This window comes from Morchella importuna (genome assembly GCF_003444635.1).
Source record: "Morchella importuna strain M04M26 chromosome Unknown Morimp01GS054, whole genome shotgun sequence".
Lineage (NCBI taxonomy): Eukaryota > Fungi > Ascomycota > Pezizomycetes > Pezizales > Morchellaceae > Morchella > Morchella importuna.
This window is the reverse complement of record NW_025763451.1, coordinates 59998-75359: the sequence shown is the minus strand read 5'-3', so window position 1 is coordinate 75359 and position 15362 is coordinate 59998. Positions and strand designations below refer to the sequence as shown.

At 51.7% G+C, this 15362-nt stretch overlaps 4 protein-coding genes across 4 annotated transcripts; 2 read left to right on the top strand and 2 right to left on the bottom strand.

Annotated features, from left to right (window-relative positions):
• Positions 1–2365: 2365 nt before the first annotated feature.
• On the top strand, positions 2366–3626 carry LAJ45_10994 (uncharacterized protein; the record flags this gene model as incomplete). The annotated part of the gene is made up of 5 exons (XM_046120507.1): positions 2366–2503; positions 2557–2711; positions 2773–3038; positions 3111–3250; positions 3306–3626. 5 exons carry the CDS (start codon positions 2366–2368, stop codon positions 3624–3626), a joined length of 1020 nt encoding a protein of 339 aa, XP_045966278.1.
• Positions 3627–5058: 1432 nt separating this feature from the next.
• Positions 5059–7633, bottom strand: LAJ45_10993 (uncharacterized protein; the record flags this gene model as incomplete). The annotated part of the gene is made up of 2 exons (XM_046120506.1): positions 5059–5325; positions 5606–7633. The coding sequence occupies 2 exons, from the start codon at positions 7631–7633 to the stop codon at positions 5059–5061; spliced, it is 2295 nt and encodes a 764-aa protein (XP_045966277.1).
• Positions 7634–8706: 1073 nt separating this feature from the next.
• LAJ45_10992 (uncharacterized protein) lies at positions 8707–9759 on the top strand (the record flags this gene model as incomplete). Its single annotated transcript, XM_046120505.1, has 3 exons — positions 8707–8731; positions 8804–9182; positions 9270–9759. 3 exons carry the CDS (start codon positions 8707–8709, stop codon positions 9757–9759), a joined length of 894 nt encoding a protein of 297 aa, XP_045966276.1.
• A 3392-nt stretch (positions 9760–13151) lies between these two features.
• LAJ45_10991 (uncharacterized protein) lies at positions 13152–15297 on the bottom strand (the record flags this gene model as incomplete). Its single annotated transcript, XM_046120504.1, has 3 exons — positions 13152–13403; positions 13464–15180; positions 15236–15297. The coding sequence occupies 3 exons, from the start codon at positions 15295–15297 to the stop codon at positions 13152–13154; spliced, it is 2031 nt and encodes a 676-aa protein (XP_045966275.1).
• Between the last annotated feature and the right edge of the window lie 65 nt (positions 15298–15362).

Sequence of the window (15362 nt, the reverse complement as noted above, 5' to 3'; positions counted from 1 at the left end):
CATATCATCTTCTCTGGTTTTGTCACTGCCGTACATCAAAGAAGCAAGATTTCGCGGTCGCGAGGTGGCTCTATTAGTCACTCGGTACATAGAAAAAAACTGCATCGACTTACGCCGGCTGTTTACCTTTTATATTATATGCTTATGAGGACGGAAACCTTCGGATAAACGGCTGAGGTCTTATGCCCTACCTCCAGAGGAATAAATTCATGGTGCAGTAGTCGGACAACCCTCTTCCTCAGTCGACCTCTCATATAAATACAGCGGCACCAACTGAGACCCTCAATTATATATCGTAATGTCTCAACCCCCTCTGAGGTGGGAATTGAGCCTAGGACATTCCGACATATGCCACTAAGCTACACTAGGTAGCGATGGCTATACATTTAAATTCAAAATTTCATGTTAAAGCAAACACATAAAGTTTCCCCCTACATCCCAAAGATTATCGACGTTCTTCTTCCAACCAATTCCAGCTGCCTGAAGGTTGCGAGAGATTATCTACTTGGGGGGGAGGTGGGGGTAGATCACAAGACTATGGTAATATCGTCGAGAGTGCCAAGCATCGCAATCAGAGAGAAGAGCAGAGTAGGCTATCCTTCTGGCAACAAACCTGACGGTCAAATCATATCATTGTCTAACCTAAAAGCTATAATTGAAGCTTTATGTCGGAATTCGATATGTCCGGTTCATTATCCTTGGGCTTGGAACTCTTAGATAGGGTCCCCTAGAAAGAGGGAGTGAGGACGGTTAATTTGACGCAGGGCTGAACGATACACAGAGAAATAGATTGGGCGTGGCTGCTAGGACCTTAGTTTTAGTTTATTTGCTCGCCCTCGTCTGAACCTGGTGCCAAGCCGTCCTTCTGAAGATATGTTAAAGTTCCGCTTGGTATCCCTTGCTATCCTGCGCAAAATCCTCATTCTTGGCCATGCTATTGAGTTGCGATCGTATTACTCGGGATCTGATATGCAGGGTCTAAGTCACAGAGAATTTTGAAGTATGTAGACATAAACTAGGAGGTATTGCCAAACGAGGCTATACTTGCCTGCCCCGAGTAATTTGTACTATCTGGAATTATTCTTCGTCTGTTCGTGGCGGATGTTTGAGTGTAGAAACAGCACTTAAGACACGTCGCCTGTGCTGTTGTCAAGCACAGCGTGCGAGTGACAAGTTATGTTCGAATGGTAGTGTCACGGTTGTTGTTCCCGTGTAAGGTAAAAACATGTATCTATGCACAACATCCTGGGGGCATTAACCTGCGAGTCCAGCTCATGAAACCTGGATCCCCAAGAAAGTGACGATCATCAGCGGGTTATATTACCCCACACTCTTCCCCGGTACTATGCTTCTGACATTTCCTGCAAGAAGCAGTTTCAATGCGAGTCAACTTTCCTGTTTATGAAGGCATTAATCGATGTAGTGGCTTGGTCAAGCTGAACATGTGCCCGTGTTACACAACATGCAGAAACCAAATGACAACCGAAAAGGAAACCGCCCACATGGGACTCTTTTGAACCCCATGCTGTATTTGGGGAATGTCAGTTGCAGAAAGGCATCTAGTTTCTCGTTCGGCAAGATAGGAAAATAGTTTTAACCTATCAAGCGAAGCCTTTCATTAGTGTGAGTACGCAGTTTGAGACAGGGGATGTTTAGTATCAAGCTTATTTTGCCCTCTGACGGAGATCCATAAAAAGCTCCGCATGATTGCGGCGTAGATAGAACAAATCGAAATGTAGGTACCAACCGCTTCCCACGCCCCCAGGAGTCAGCCAGCCTACAAACGGAGAATGCAAAGAGAGAACCTTTGGTATTCTGAATTTGTAGAAATATTTGCACATTCCCAGAGATCGAGAGTATCCCCTCCTCCTCCTCTTCCTCCTCCAGTACCACCAAAAGCATGGTGTAGTACCAACAGAGACTATTGGGTTTCGCTTATAATATGTAGGTAACCGCGGCTGCGAGCTGAAAAACCAGGCTCACCAGTGCTTGCGGAGAGGAATGAGGATCTCCTACGGCGGGGCATCGGTGGAGGGATTTACTAAAGTCACATGCAAGGGTTGGGAAAGGCAACAACTGCAGCACGCGCCCCACCACCACCATCACCGCAAAACCCTGTCGTGGGGCCCCACCGCTAGTTAAGTACTGGCCGTCGTACTCGTGTCTTGATGTCCCTGCGCAGTAAAGTGGAATGCTGCTCCCATCTGTATTAGAACGCTTGACCTCCTCCTTATCTTCTCTCTTCTATCAATCAACACCTCCTTCCTCCTTCTCACACCCTTCACTTGACTCATCATCATCATCACAAACGTCTGTAGTTCTAGTGGCAACACCAACCCAAACATCAACCCATTATAATACGAGAATGCACATGGAATCGAAAACAGCAGAACCGATGAACGGCCATAGTAACGGTAACGGTAAAAGTACCTCAGATCCTCGGAGTGCGGACAACTTAGCAGCAGCTGGGTACAAGCGGGCTTGGTCGGCGGAGAAGGAAAAAGTAATAAGGCGCTGGTCTATGGAGGATCTCGACGATAGCTAACCTCTGGACAGATCCTCCTTGAACCTTATGACCACTTGCTCAAGCACCCAGGAAAGGACATCCGTCACCAGCTTCTGGTGGCTTTCAATACCTGGCTTAAGGTTCCTGATGCTTCGCTAGAGATCATAAGCAAAGTCGTGGCTATGTTGCACACAGCTTCACTCTTGTAAGCTACTAATCAACCATCCCTGGCTTCCCCTTGAAGGCTAACAACATGAGGGTTGCAGAGTCGACGATGTCGAGGACAGCTCGAACCTTCGTCGCGGTGTCCCCGTAGCTCATAGTATCTTCGGAGTAGCTCAAACAATCAACTCTGCCAATTACGTGTACTTTTGTGCGTTGGATGAGCTGTCAAAGCTTAATAACCCGAATGTTCTCAAGATATTTACAGAAGAGCTCCTGAACCTTCACCGCGGACAGGGGATGGACCTCTTTTGGAGGGATTCGTTGACAACGCCATCAGAGGATGATTACTTAGAGATGGTCAGCAACAGTCAGTTCCCCCCCCCCTTTTTTCTTTCTTTCTACCTTTACACTTTCTATCGATACTGATTTCTGAGGTTAGAAACTGGCGGCCTCTTCCGTCTTGCTGTGAAACTTATGCAGTCTGAGAGTGCCTCTACTGAGGATTACGTCCCTCTTGTCAATTTGATGGGGCTCATCTACCAGATTCGTGACGACTACATAAATCTTCAATGCGACAAGGTATAAAAATCTCCTTGGCAATGTATTCTTTCGGGTTAAAACTAATATATTCTAGTATGCAAAACACAAAGGATTTGCCGAGGACTTGACGGAAGGGAAGTTTTCGTTTCCAATTATCCATGCGATACGCACAGACGAGTCGAATCGGCAACTCCTAAACATTCTGAAACAACACACGAAGGACTATGACGTCAAGTTGTACGCGGTTAAGTACATGGAAAAGACCGGAAGCTTCGATTATACGCGCAAAGTGCTTTATGGGTTGCACAAAAAAGCAAACGCGATGCTAGAAGAACGCGGGGGTAACCCCTTACTAACAGGGATTTTGAGCAAGATGATGATTGACGAGCAAGAGCCCGTATCACCAATCTCTTGAAAATTCACATGTCTGTACGCTTATTGTTGTTGTCCTGCATCCTTATCGTCTCCTTTCTTTGCATTCCTCTCGTTTTCGGTCTCGCTCTGGGTTGGGCATTTCTGGGGTCGGTGGATTTTGGGTTTGTTGGAGTTTTTGAGTTTTTCGATTTTCTTTCTTTTACCTTTGGAATAACGGTTTTTTGTTTATTGGGTTTTTGTTTCTAGGCTGGGGCTGCTCTCGCTTCATTTGACCTACCTATCTACCATTCATCATCTGCGTAGCATGGTTGCTTGCACTCTACCTGCATTGCATCGGTATCATGTACTCTATATCTAAAAATCACATTTATCAAGTGAGTTTAGCACATACTCAAATGTCTCGACCACCTCATGTTTGGGAGCCATAAGCGCATTGAATTGTAGATAGCTACTATAAAAAGACACAGAAAATCCCTAACCCTCCGGTCGATGGAATATTCCGGTAGCAATCTACCCGCCGGCATGGAAAATCTCCGAGGCCGAGCCCGAACTCCCGGGCTCCGGGCACTATTTCTCCGCCGGAGCTGAAAGGGGGGTTACTCTAGAAACTGAAAAATCACGGACCTGCTAAAAATAGTCGCAATACGTCTTTCCCGCTCATTGACATTGACAAGGGTTGTAGTATAGTTGTCTAGAGCGGCCTCACACAGATTCGATATCACATACTCCTTTGACCATCACAATAGTTGAATTACGGTCTATGTACTCGCGATATAAGGAGGGGGGGGGGGGGGAACTTGCTCAAAATAGAAAAAGCCATTTAATCAACGCCCCCTGGCACGGCACGCCATTCCTATTATGTGAGATCTAACGGTCATTTCCATACTATGGATACCTACATGTAGTAAACACTTTTTTTTTACTTTTTTTTATTTTTTTTTAATTACTCTTTATTGAACCTCGACATCCACGCCAGTAGTAGTAGTAGTAGTAACATGCAAGCAAAGATAAAACAAACCAGAGGGGGAAAAAATAGGATGGTGGGTGAGAATTGCCGGATTTATAGTAGACGAGAGGGAAGGAAAGAGGAGAAAAGGGCCCATCCAGATTTTTTTGTGACAACTTTGTAGAGAGAAAAAGGATGGAAAAAAAGAGATAATGCGGTGGAAAAAAAGGATACAGAAAAAAAAAAAAAAAAAACACCAAAGAAGATGAGGAACGACACGGAAGAAGAATTGGAAGAATTGGAAGAAGAAAAATAGTCTTCCTGAAAAGAGGAAGAAGAAAGAAAAGCATTGAAAATCATGACGGATAGAAACACATGAAGCCTTTTATCACCCCACCCCACCGAGCGAGAAGCCCAGTGAAAAAAAAAAAAGGCCAAGTAAGACAGAAAATACTCATTTCCACCCATTTCCACTCCTCCACCCCTCCCCCCATCCCCCTTCCTACTCTCCCCCACAAACAACCACCTAATCACCCCCCTTCCCCGCCGTCTGATTGAGCGACTTCTGCGCAGCCAGCGCGGCTATCTTCTGGTGGTATCCGGGGGCCGGGTTGAACTTGCGGACGGTGCGGATGTCGTCGGCGGCGTAGCCGGGGATGCGGATGTTCCAGTTGCGCTCGAGGATGATCTGGATGTCCTTGATGTCGAGCATGTCGGAGCCGCGCAGCTTGGCCATCTTGCAGGCCGTCGTGGCGATGTTGTCGATGAACTCGTCGACGAGCTCGAGGATGGACTGTGGCTGTGTTAGTGGTAATGATTGGGAGGAGGGTAGATGACGTAAGCAGAGGGAGGGAGGGAGGGAGGGAGTGATAGTTATAGGGGGTGGATATGATATGATGGGATGGGATGGGATGGATGCTGGGCGGGAGTGATGGATGGATGGGGGGAGATGGACAGCAGCATTTAGCCAGCCATAGCACAAAAATGCAGAATAACAGATAACGATAGCCATCAAAAAATGACGAAAAAAAAAAAAAAAAAAAAAAGAAAAGAAAAGAAAAGCCAACACTAACCTCCTCCACATCCGGATCCAGCTTCTCCTCAGGATCAATCTGCTTGACCAACTCCTCCAGCTTCCTCTTGCTCAGCAGGCCCATTCCGCCCTCATCAAACTCGAAAGCCGGCTGCTTAATGAGCGCAGGCGTACTCATCATCTGATTCCCGGACGAGTTCATCCCGCCCGAGAGCGTGGGTCGAGCAGGCGGCATGACAACAGGCTGCGGCGGCACGACAGCAAGGCTCTTTGGAATGTTCGGGTGGGGGCCCTGTCCGGTTCCGGCGCGCGTGGGGAGGGCGGCGTCGCTGCGCGGGGTGAGGGATGGGTGTGGCGCTGCTACTGTGGGGGAGGCAGTCGATGCGGAGGATGCGGGCTGGAGACGCTGTTGCTGCTGTTGTTGTTGCTGCTGCGATGGTTGTTGTTGTTGTGGTTGTTGTGGTTGTTGTGGTTGTTGTTGCTGTTGGGAGGTTGCAGAGACGGGGGTGCCGGCGGCGGTGGGGGGGCGGGCGGGTTGGACGGAGCCGGCGCGGGGCGCGGGGGAGTTGGGTTGTGTGCTGGATTGGGCTGGGGGGACGGATGCGCGTTGCTGTTGCGAGGGGGGCGGTTGCTGTTGCTGCTGTTGTTGTTGCGCAGTGGCGGGCTGTGGGATTGGGGGGCGGACAACGGTTTGGGCTTGTGCCTGTTGGGGAAGGTGTTGGCCGGCTGCTGCTGCTGCTGCTGCTGCTGCTTGTTGCTGCTGCTGGAGAGGTGGCTGCTGCTGGGCTGCGGGGGACATGGTGGCTCGATTGGCACCGGCCGGGCCTGGGGGAGAGTCGGCTCTTGCGGCGGGAGGCACAATGTGCTGCTGCTGCTGGGAATTGGCTGCTGCCACTGCACCACCGGGGTTCTGCTGCTGCTGCTGCTGGGGATGATGGTTCTGCGGGTTCTGCTGGATGTTGTTTGCAATGTTTGCCTGCTGCTGCTGCTGCTGTTGTTGCGCCATCGCCGCCGCCTGCTGCTGTTGCTGTTGCTGATTCACGGTATGCGCCTCCGGGACCACGCCTTGCTGAACGGGTTTCTGCATGGCCATCTGGCCCTGCTGCCCTTGCTGTCCCTGAACCTGTCCCTGACCCTGTCCCTGCTGCTGTCCCGCCGCCGCCGCCCGCTGCTGCTGCAACAACATCTGCTGCTGCTGCTGCTGTAGTTGCGCCTGCTGCTGCTGCTGCTGCTGGTGCAGCTTCTGCTCGGCCAGCATCTTCTGCTGCTGCCCAAACTTGTTGATGACGTCCTTAAAGTGCTGAAAGTGCTGCGTGTTCTCAGCGATGCGCACCTGGAACTCGCGCTGCTGCTCGGGCGTCACACCGGGCTGCTGCGACTGTTGCGTGAACAGCTGGATCTGGTTGCGCGCCGCATTCATCTTGTGCGCCACCTGCGTGAGCTTTGTCTGGATCTCGGTGCGCCAGTGGTCCGCCTCGGTGGGTTTGACACCAGGCGGGGGGATCCACGTCGAGCGCGCGTTGGGGCCCATGATGTTGGCGAGCGTGGTTTGGCCGGCGGCGGCGGCGGCGTTGGCGATGCCGCCCTGCTGTTGGGGCTGGAAGTTGTTTTGCTGCTGCTGCTGTTGCTGTTGCTGTTGCTGCTGCTGCTGCTGCTGCTGCTGAGCGGCTTGCTGTTGGGCGGCGGCCTGCTGCTGCGCGGCTTGTTGCTGCGCGCGGACGGCGTTGCGGAGCTTGTTGACAATGGTGTCGTAGCGGGCTTGGGCGGCCTGGGCTTCGACGGTACCGTTCTTGGCTTCGACGACCATGCGCAGGTTGTCGAGGCCCGTCATGTATTTCTGCTTTGTCTCCTCGGTCATGTTGACCTGGGCGTTGAGGAGCTGCTGGAGCTGGGCGCGGCGTTGGGCGGCGAGGACCATGGGGGTTGGGGCGGACATTGCGGTGGTGGTTGGGGTGGTGGTTGTGGTGGGGGGAGTGAGTTTGGGGTGCTTGGACGCGGGGGTAATGGTGATGTCGGGGATTGTGGTGGAGGGTTTGCGTTTCCTGTCAGTGGTGGGTGGTGCGGACATCCACTGACTGCTGGCGAGGGATGGGGATGGGGATGGGGAGATCTAGATGCTGGATCTGAGGGAGGGGGGGGGGGGTATGTGTGTTGATTGATTGATTGATGTAGCGGTGGGTGGTTATGGTGGTGGTGGTGGTGATGTGCCGTTTGTCACGGACGTTGAAGTAGGAGCTGGCGGAGGGTGGGCGATGAACGAAGGGGGGGCCGTGGGGGGAGGGGACGAGGGGGGCTGGCAGATAGTTAGACAGACTCTCTGATGCTTGAAATATATCAACTGCACTGACTGACTGGTCCTCTGATGAAGATGTATGCCCGAGGTCAGTGCCGTTTGCCTTTATATATTGATGATGATGATGAGAGCGAGTGCCGCTGTTCTGGAACGCGTCTGTGGGCGTTCGCGGTGGTGCCGTCGTCGGTTGACGTTCAGCAGCAGCGGAGGTGCAGCAGCTCGTTGAACGCAGGCAGGGCTGATTTGGTTGTTGCTTGGTCGTGTATGTACTGATGACTATGCCCAGGGAGGAGCAGCAGCACAGAGAGAGAGACGCTGGGTCAAGAGAGCAAGAGGGCAAGAGATAGAGATAGATCAACTATCGATCAATCAATGTGTGCGGAGAGAGGTGGAGAGAAAGAAAGAAAGAAAGAATTGGCCCAAGCCGAGTGATGGCACGGTGAGCACGCTCGGTATATATTTTTCACAAGTATTCATTCAATCAGGTATTCAAGTATACATACAATACAGATCAAAGATCAAAGTCCTCTGAGGCAGATGGACCGACTCTCTGCAGCTGTGTGTTCAGCAGTGCAATTCACACTCTTCTCTTCTCTCTTCGCTTCTCTTCTTCTTTCTCCACGGTCGGCGGCTCTGTTGGTTGCCAGCCAGCAGCGACACACGCACATAGCAACCGTGAGAGAGAGAGACAGCTGTCCCACTAAACCTCAACCTCGATCTCTCTCACACACTCTTCCCCTCCAAACACAAGCACTCTTCAACTCCATCGCAAACATCAGCAATCTCAGAAACACCAATTCAATTAACCTCCGCCCTCACAGCTCACCTAAATACACACAATCAACACCATGGATCCATTCTCAAGCGAAGGAGGTCCCACCCCCCATCCCCATCCCCATCCCCTCCCTCCCCTCCACCCACAAACACCCCACTAACCCCCACCAGAGCTCCTCGCCATGCACACCGCCTTCTTCAGCGGCCAGTACCAAGCCGTGCTCGACAGCGACACCAGCACCCTCTCCGCCTCCAACGCCCTCCCCGCCCGCATCTACGCCCTCCGCTCCCGCATCGCACTCGGTGATGCCCCCTCCGTCATCTCCGAGCTCGAGTCCGAGACCGACACGCCCGACCTCGCTGCCGTCAAGGCTTTTGCCGAGTACACCACCGGCGCCAAGGAGTCTGCCACCGCGGCCATCGAGGGCCTTGTCGAGTCCGCAGCTGACAACGCTACGGTCCAGGTCATTGGCGCCATTGTCCTCCAGAGCGAGGGACGGAGCGACGAGGCGCTGGCGCTGCTGAGTAACCATGTCAACAGTCTAGAAGCGTGAGTCCCACCACCAACCCCCCACACCACCAGCACATTCTCAGAAGGGGAGGGCGCCGCGGGGGCAACTGCTGATGCATGTGATAGTGTCGCCCTCACCGTCCAGATCCGTCTCTCGCAGAACCGCACCGACCTGGCGCTCAAAGAAGTGCAGATGGCCAAACGCTGGGCGCAAGACAGCCTCCTCGTCAACCTCGCCGAGTCCTACCTCGGCCTCCGCATTGGTGGTGAAAAGTACCAGTCGGCCTACTACGTCTTCGAGGAGCTTGCGCAGGCGCCGTCGTCGTCGTCGTGCCGCACGCTCGTGGGACAGGCCGTGGCGGAGCTGCACCTGGGCCGGCTGGAGGAGGCGGAGGTTGCGCTGCAGCAGGCGCTCGACAAGAAGGGCGATGATGCGGACGCGCTGGCGAATATGCTGGTGCTGGCGACGATCGCGGGGAAGGAGGGGGAGGAGTGGAGGGCGAGGCTGGAGGCGACGGAGGGCGCGGAGGCGCATCCGTTTTTGAGGGAGTTGAGGGAGAAGGAGGAGTTGTTTGAGAGGGCGGCGGGGAAGTATTCGGCGAAGGTGGGGGCGTAGAGGGGTGGTTGGGGTGGTTTGTGCGGGAGGGGGGTATAGAGGAGTTTGAATAATTTGCGTTCTGTGGATGCTTGTTGCTACCTCGTGAATGAGATGTAGAGATGGTAATTACGGAATGGATGTGCTGGCTGCTTTTGCTCATACATTACACCGACGGCTGTGCATGGACACATGTGTGCGTAGCGTGATCAATATAGACATGGCTTCACGCCACAGCGTGCTCCCGAACTACCCAGCTGATATCACGGCCGCCCCCTGTGGTGTGTATCTTCTGCCATCTTATCGTAGTGTACAGAACCTCGAGACCCAGTCACGAACCATCACTCGGTGGTCAAATGTCTTGGCAATGTAGGGACGCGCTCCGTAGGCCGCTTGCACCGGCGGCCCAAATTAAGCCAGAGGCATGAAATAAGCCCGATCATGTGTTGTTTCAGCACTTGTGGGCGTTTGCATATCCCAAGATACATGTAGATAGACCAAAAAAAAAAAAAAAAGAAATCCGACTATCGGCACTTTCTATGAGAAACGCTGCGCGGGGCGGTGTTCTCGCGGTGGGTGCAGGTGCAGGTGTAGAGGTGCGGGTGATATATGGTAGCTCTCGAAGGATGTCTCTAGTACTGGCTATTATTGATATAGAGCTTTTTTACTTTTTACTTGTAGCAGCAGCAGCAGCAGTAGTAGTAGTAGGGGTGGTGGTATCGCCTTGTAATTCCCATGCCAGCGTATCAAGTTTGGCACTGCCTGAAAAATCCAAGCTCCCTTGAATCTAGCTACTAGCAAAGACGCAAAGTCCTCGGGTCACGTGTAGGCTATTTTCTAGCACCATGATGAGAGAACTAAGGTTGAGACTCACGGGACCCGGAGACTTTGCGTCTTTGCTAGTAGCTAGGCCCTCGTGATGTAACCAAGAGCTGTACACCAGCCTCCCTCCCCCGGTTGTCGTCCGTACGTCCTAGCTATCATGTTCGCTCGATCATCTGCCCCTTTGGGGTGTTTGTTGGCAGATGTATATCTGCATATTCCTCGTGATGTTGGACCACGCCCGGGGCGGTGCTCTCGCGGTGCAGGTGTATATGTGCGAGTGATATATGTAGCGCACTCTCGAAGTAAGAGATCGATTTAGATATGGCCGTTTTTGGTATATGGTGTTTTTTTTTTTTTTTTTTTTTTTTTTTTGCTTACTTTGTATAGTTAGTGGTAGTACTAGCGGTATAAGCATTGCACACTGCTTGACACTGGCTGGAAACACAAGCTTTCTAGGCCTTGGTGGGCGCAGGGTGTGGTGTGTAGAGTGCACCAAGTGTCGTCCAATAAATTTAGGGTAACACATCATTCAGCGCTCCTCTAAGAGGGCAGAGACCTCTCATTCTCGATCGTTCCTATTAATTGCCTCACTTTGTGAATGTGGGCAGAGCGCTCTTTTGGTGTGTTCCTGTGGGGCTGTAGACTCAGTGATGATTGTTGTTGATTGGGATGTAGAGCACACGCGACTTGACAGGAGGGAAGGGAATAAAAAGAAAGTAAAGTACATGGAGGTTAAGGAGAGGAATGGCGGTGGTGGCGCGTGGGAGGGCGGTCGCGGAAAGCCCCCCTTCAATTGGACGCGGCTGGACGCTAGCGCTAATGATTGTTATCGTTATCGTGTTAGGCAGTTTATATTAGCGTGTTGGGAATAACATGGGGCGTGTGATGTTACAGCTGTATTTTTATTTATTTTATTCTGCGTTCTTTCTTTGTGCTTGACATTCTGACCTTGAGGATCAGATCTTAAAGTAGCTAGCTACCTTGGTTCCTAATCTCTAGTACTATAATAGCTATCGATTTCGAAGTGTAAGGAGCAAATATCGGTGGCCGGAGGGCGAGCATTAGTCGAACTACAAGACCAAATCTCAAGGTGAAGTACTGAGACATCTTAACCCCGTACGTCAATTGACAAGTGGCGTTTCTTTAATTCCCTTAAGCTCTAGCTGGGGGACTACTATTTCTTCCTCTCTTTAGTTACACTCTATATTTGAACGGCTTAAGAGCTTTGACTCAAGCCTCTCTTCTTCAGGCACTTGCTGCACGTATCTGGCAGACGCACATGGTTTAATCTTGCCCCCGCTATTATTGCAATTAGTTGTCACGTACAGGTCTTCTTTGAATCATCTCTTTCGAAAATTCGTTTCGTCCGGTTGGCTGGCCGAGGTTTATGATTGCAGAGAAAGCTAGCTAGCTAGATATGTTATCCACCCCGCCTTCCTAACCCCACCATGTGTCCCTTCGCTATATCTATTCGTCTCCCTTGGCCACGGTCCGTCATGAGAGCGGCAAGCCTCGATCACAGCCCATCACTCATATGTCTCGGCGCGCCAAGGTGCCAAGATAATCCCAGGTCCTGCCAGACCACTAACACCACCACAACCTTCGCCCTCTTCTTCTTCCCCCAAATCTTCCCCACATGCAACGTCTTGATGCACCGCATTGTATTATGGGGGAACACATCGATCCATGATAGTGTTGATCCGTGATTTTTTTTTTTTGGCTTCCGGGGTCACTGCGAAGAAACAAAATCTTTAGTTCTTCCTCACGTTGGGCATGAGGAATCCCCGAGGATGATAAAATGCACGGTATGGCTACCCCGTCACTGGCTACCTGTGTGTCGCAAATCAGGTAAACAGGGCTCTCATACGTTGGTAAAGTATACAGCCCCCTATCCTCCCTCCCTCCTTCCTCTCAAAACCAGACAGTCAACAGGCCTACAAACAGCGAAGGGAAAACTGGTATAAATCCATACATATACCCCGAGACGCAGCTAAAAGAGCCGCATCTCACATTAGCAGCACCTCGACCGTAGTGGCAAGAATAAAGACGCCCAAAGCCACAAGTCAACTCGCCCACTCATCCTACTACATGTACGAGTGAAGAAGGCATGCTGAACTAGCATTACATGCAAAAAAATAAAAAAAGCACCTCGACAACGATAATAGCCAGTACCTTTTCCCCAGTATTGCAAGCGAGTGCGTCACCAGAGATCACTAACCGCCAAGGCTTGGTCATCGAGTGATTTTCCATGATTAAATCCTAGTAAGGACGGGCAGTAGATGGCTGGCTCCAGGCTAACTCAAAGGTCTATTCAAGCTGGACTGAGCCCACTATGTTACAAATATGGGCGGAAAACACAGCAGTCGATCAGAAAGAATACAGGACAAAACCTCTACATTCGTATCCCATAATAATCATCAGGGCCCTTTTCCGGGGACCCGCCAGCTAGCTATGCACATGGTATTCTAGAAAGAAACCGCTCCACTCTAGTCCGCTCCGTTCATTACATGGCTCCCGCAAACCCAAAAAAGAAAATCCGCAATAAAATAAAAATACATATCTTTTTACCCACCCAAACAGCGTTACCACTACGACTTCTCCTTCTCCAACGCCGCCTGCGCCTGCTTCCACCGATGCGCCTCTTGCAGCAGCTTGAGCATCCCCGCATTGGCTTGCTCGTCGGCCGGGAAGATGTAGTCCATGTACTCCTCGTAGCTGTCGTCGTCGAGCTTTCTCCTCTTCTTGACCTTGCGCGGCATCTGTTCCTCCACCTTCTTGATGTCTTCCGGTGTGCCGTGTGTGTTTTCGAACGATTTCCAGGCGTTGAGAAGGACAACCCGCTGTTGGTTTAAGTTAGTATAGGTACCAGTGTTGAGTTTAGTATGGAATGGGGGAAATACCTCTTCTTTGAGATCCTTTGCTTTGAGACTCTTGTAGGCCCGCTCAAACACACCCCTGGCACGGGCCTTTGCCTCATCACTGACCACATCGTTGCCCTCGGCATCTTCCTCGCCGCCCTCATCTGCATTGATCTCAAAGTGTGCATACGAGATCCAGACCTTGACATGGTCCGTCTTCTGCAGCAGCCTCTCAAACAGATCCCGCGTCCGACCAAACTCCCCGCTCTCCTCCTCAAAGTCAATGTAGCTCTTCCACAGCAGTTCTGGCATGTCCAGGCTCTCCTCCTCAACCGCCAGTTCAAAGATGGCACGTACTCGGTCGTCGTCCTCGAGCGCCATCTCCAGCTCCGCGTAGCGGATCCATGTCTGTGCGTTCGTTGGCGAGAACTTGATGTGGTTCTCATACAGGGTGCGGCAGCGCGAAAACTCATGAAGACGGGTTTCGAGGGCGATGTAGCCCTTGAAGAGTTTGTCTTTTGGACATTTCCCGAGCGCGTTGCCGAGCATCTTGCGTGCGGCGGTGAGGTTGCCGTGTCGAACCTCAAAGTGTGCTTTGAGGAGCCAAATCTTTGCAAAGGTGAACTGCTTGTGGGGTATTAATTTGAGGCATTCGTCGTAAATCTGGCGGGTGCGGTCAATGTCTTGGCCCTCCATTTCTTCCCATAACGCGTAGAAGATCCAGAGGTAGATGTACCGCCGCCAGTGGCGCTTCTCTTTTGTGGGGGGGATGTTTGCGATGGCACGCTCGTAGACGTCACGGACGCGATCTTTGTCGCCAAGAGTCTCCTCCAAGCGGGCATAGTCGAACCAGACATCGTAATTCTTGGGGTTCTCTTTAATCTGCTCCTCGTACTGCACTCGGCGTTTTGAGAGAATGACGTTCTCGACGCCCTCACGCTCACCAAACTGTTTCTCAAAGGTCGTGTAGCTCTTGTGCAGCTGCTGAGACTTGCTCCGTGGCAGGCGGTCAAGGGCGTACTTGTATATGACTCTCGCGCGCTCAAACTCCTTCAGCTTTGCCTCGTACTTGGCGAACGCAATAAACAGCCTCTCGTCCATAAACTCATCCCCAAGAGTCTCCACAGCCAGATTGTATACCTCCCGCACATTATCCTCATTGCCGTACTCCTCTTCGAACCGTGCCCACTTGATCCAGTTCTTCGCATCCGGGTGCACCACCGTAAACCTCTGAAACACCGCCCTTGCCCTTGCCCACTCCCCATACCGCTTCTCAAGCTTGATATACGCGCTCCAGGCTGCCTCCTCCGGCTCCCAGCTCATCCAACGTTCAAACACCTGCCTAGTACCGGGGATGTTGCCAAGCGTCTCCTCCATGTACACATATTTATACCACAGCTTATCGACCCTAGGCAGAATACTGACTGCACGATCTAGCAAGTTGCGGGCGTGATTGATATTACGGGTCTTCATCTCAGCCTCAATGTATCGCAGCCATAGCACGACGGACTTGCTGTCGACGTCGAGAGCACGCTCGAAGATAGAACGCGCACGGGCATATTCCTTCTGATCGAGTTCCCATTGTGCATATCGCATCCAGTTGTTCATGTTAATACGGTTCCGGCGGACATAGTCCTCGAATTCCTTGCGCTTGCGGCCTTGGAACTCGTGCAGCTCTTCCAAATCATCGAAGCGTTGGGAGGGGGCTTGCAGGCCCTGTTCTTGCCGCTCGAAGGCTTCGCGAAGGATTTGCTCAGCACTATAGGGGCACTATTAGCTCTATGGACATTCGGGGGAGCTGTGGGCTCACTTACCTGATTTGCTGGGCGCTAGCTCCCTTGTTTTTAACACGAGGTGGGCCGCGTGAGGACTCCATGGTGAATTATAGCGAGAATGTACGTGTAAACCGATTATTATTAGGTGTAGCTGTATTTAAGTATT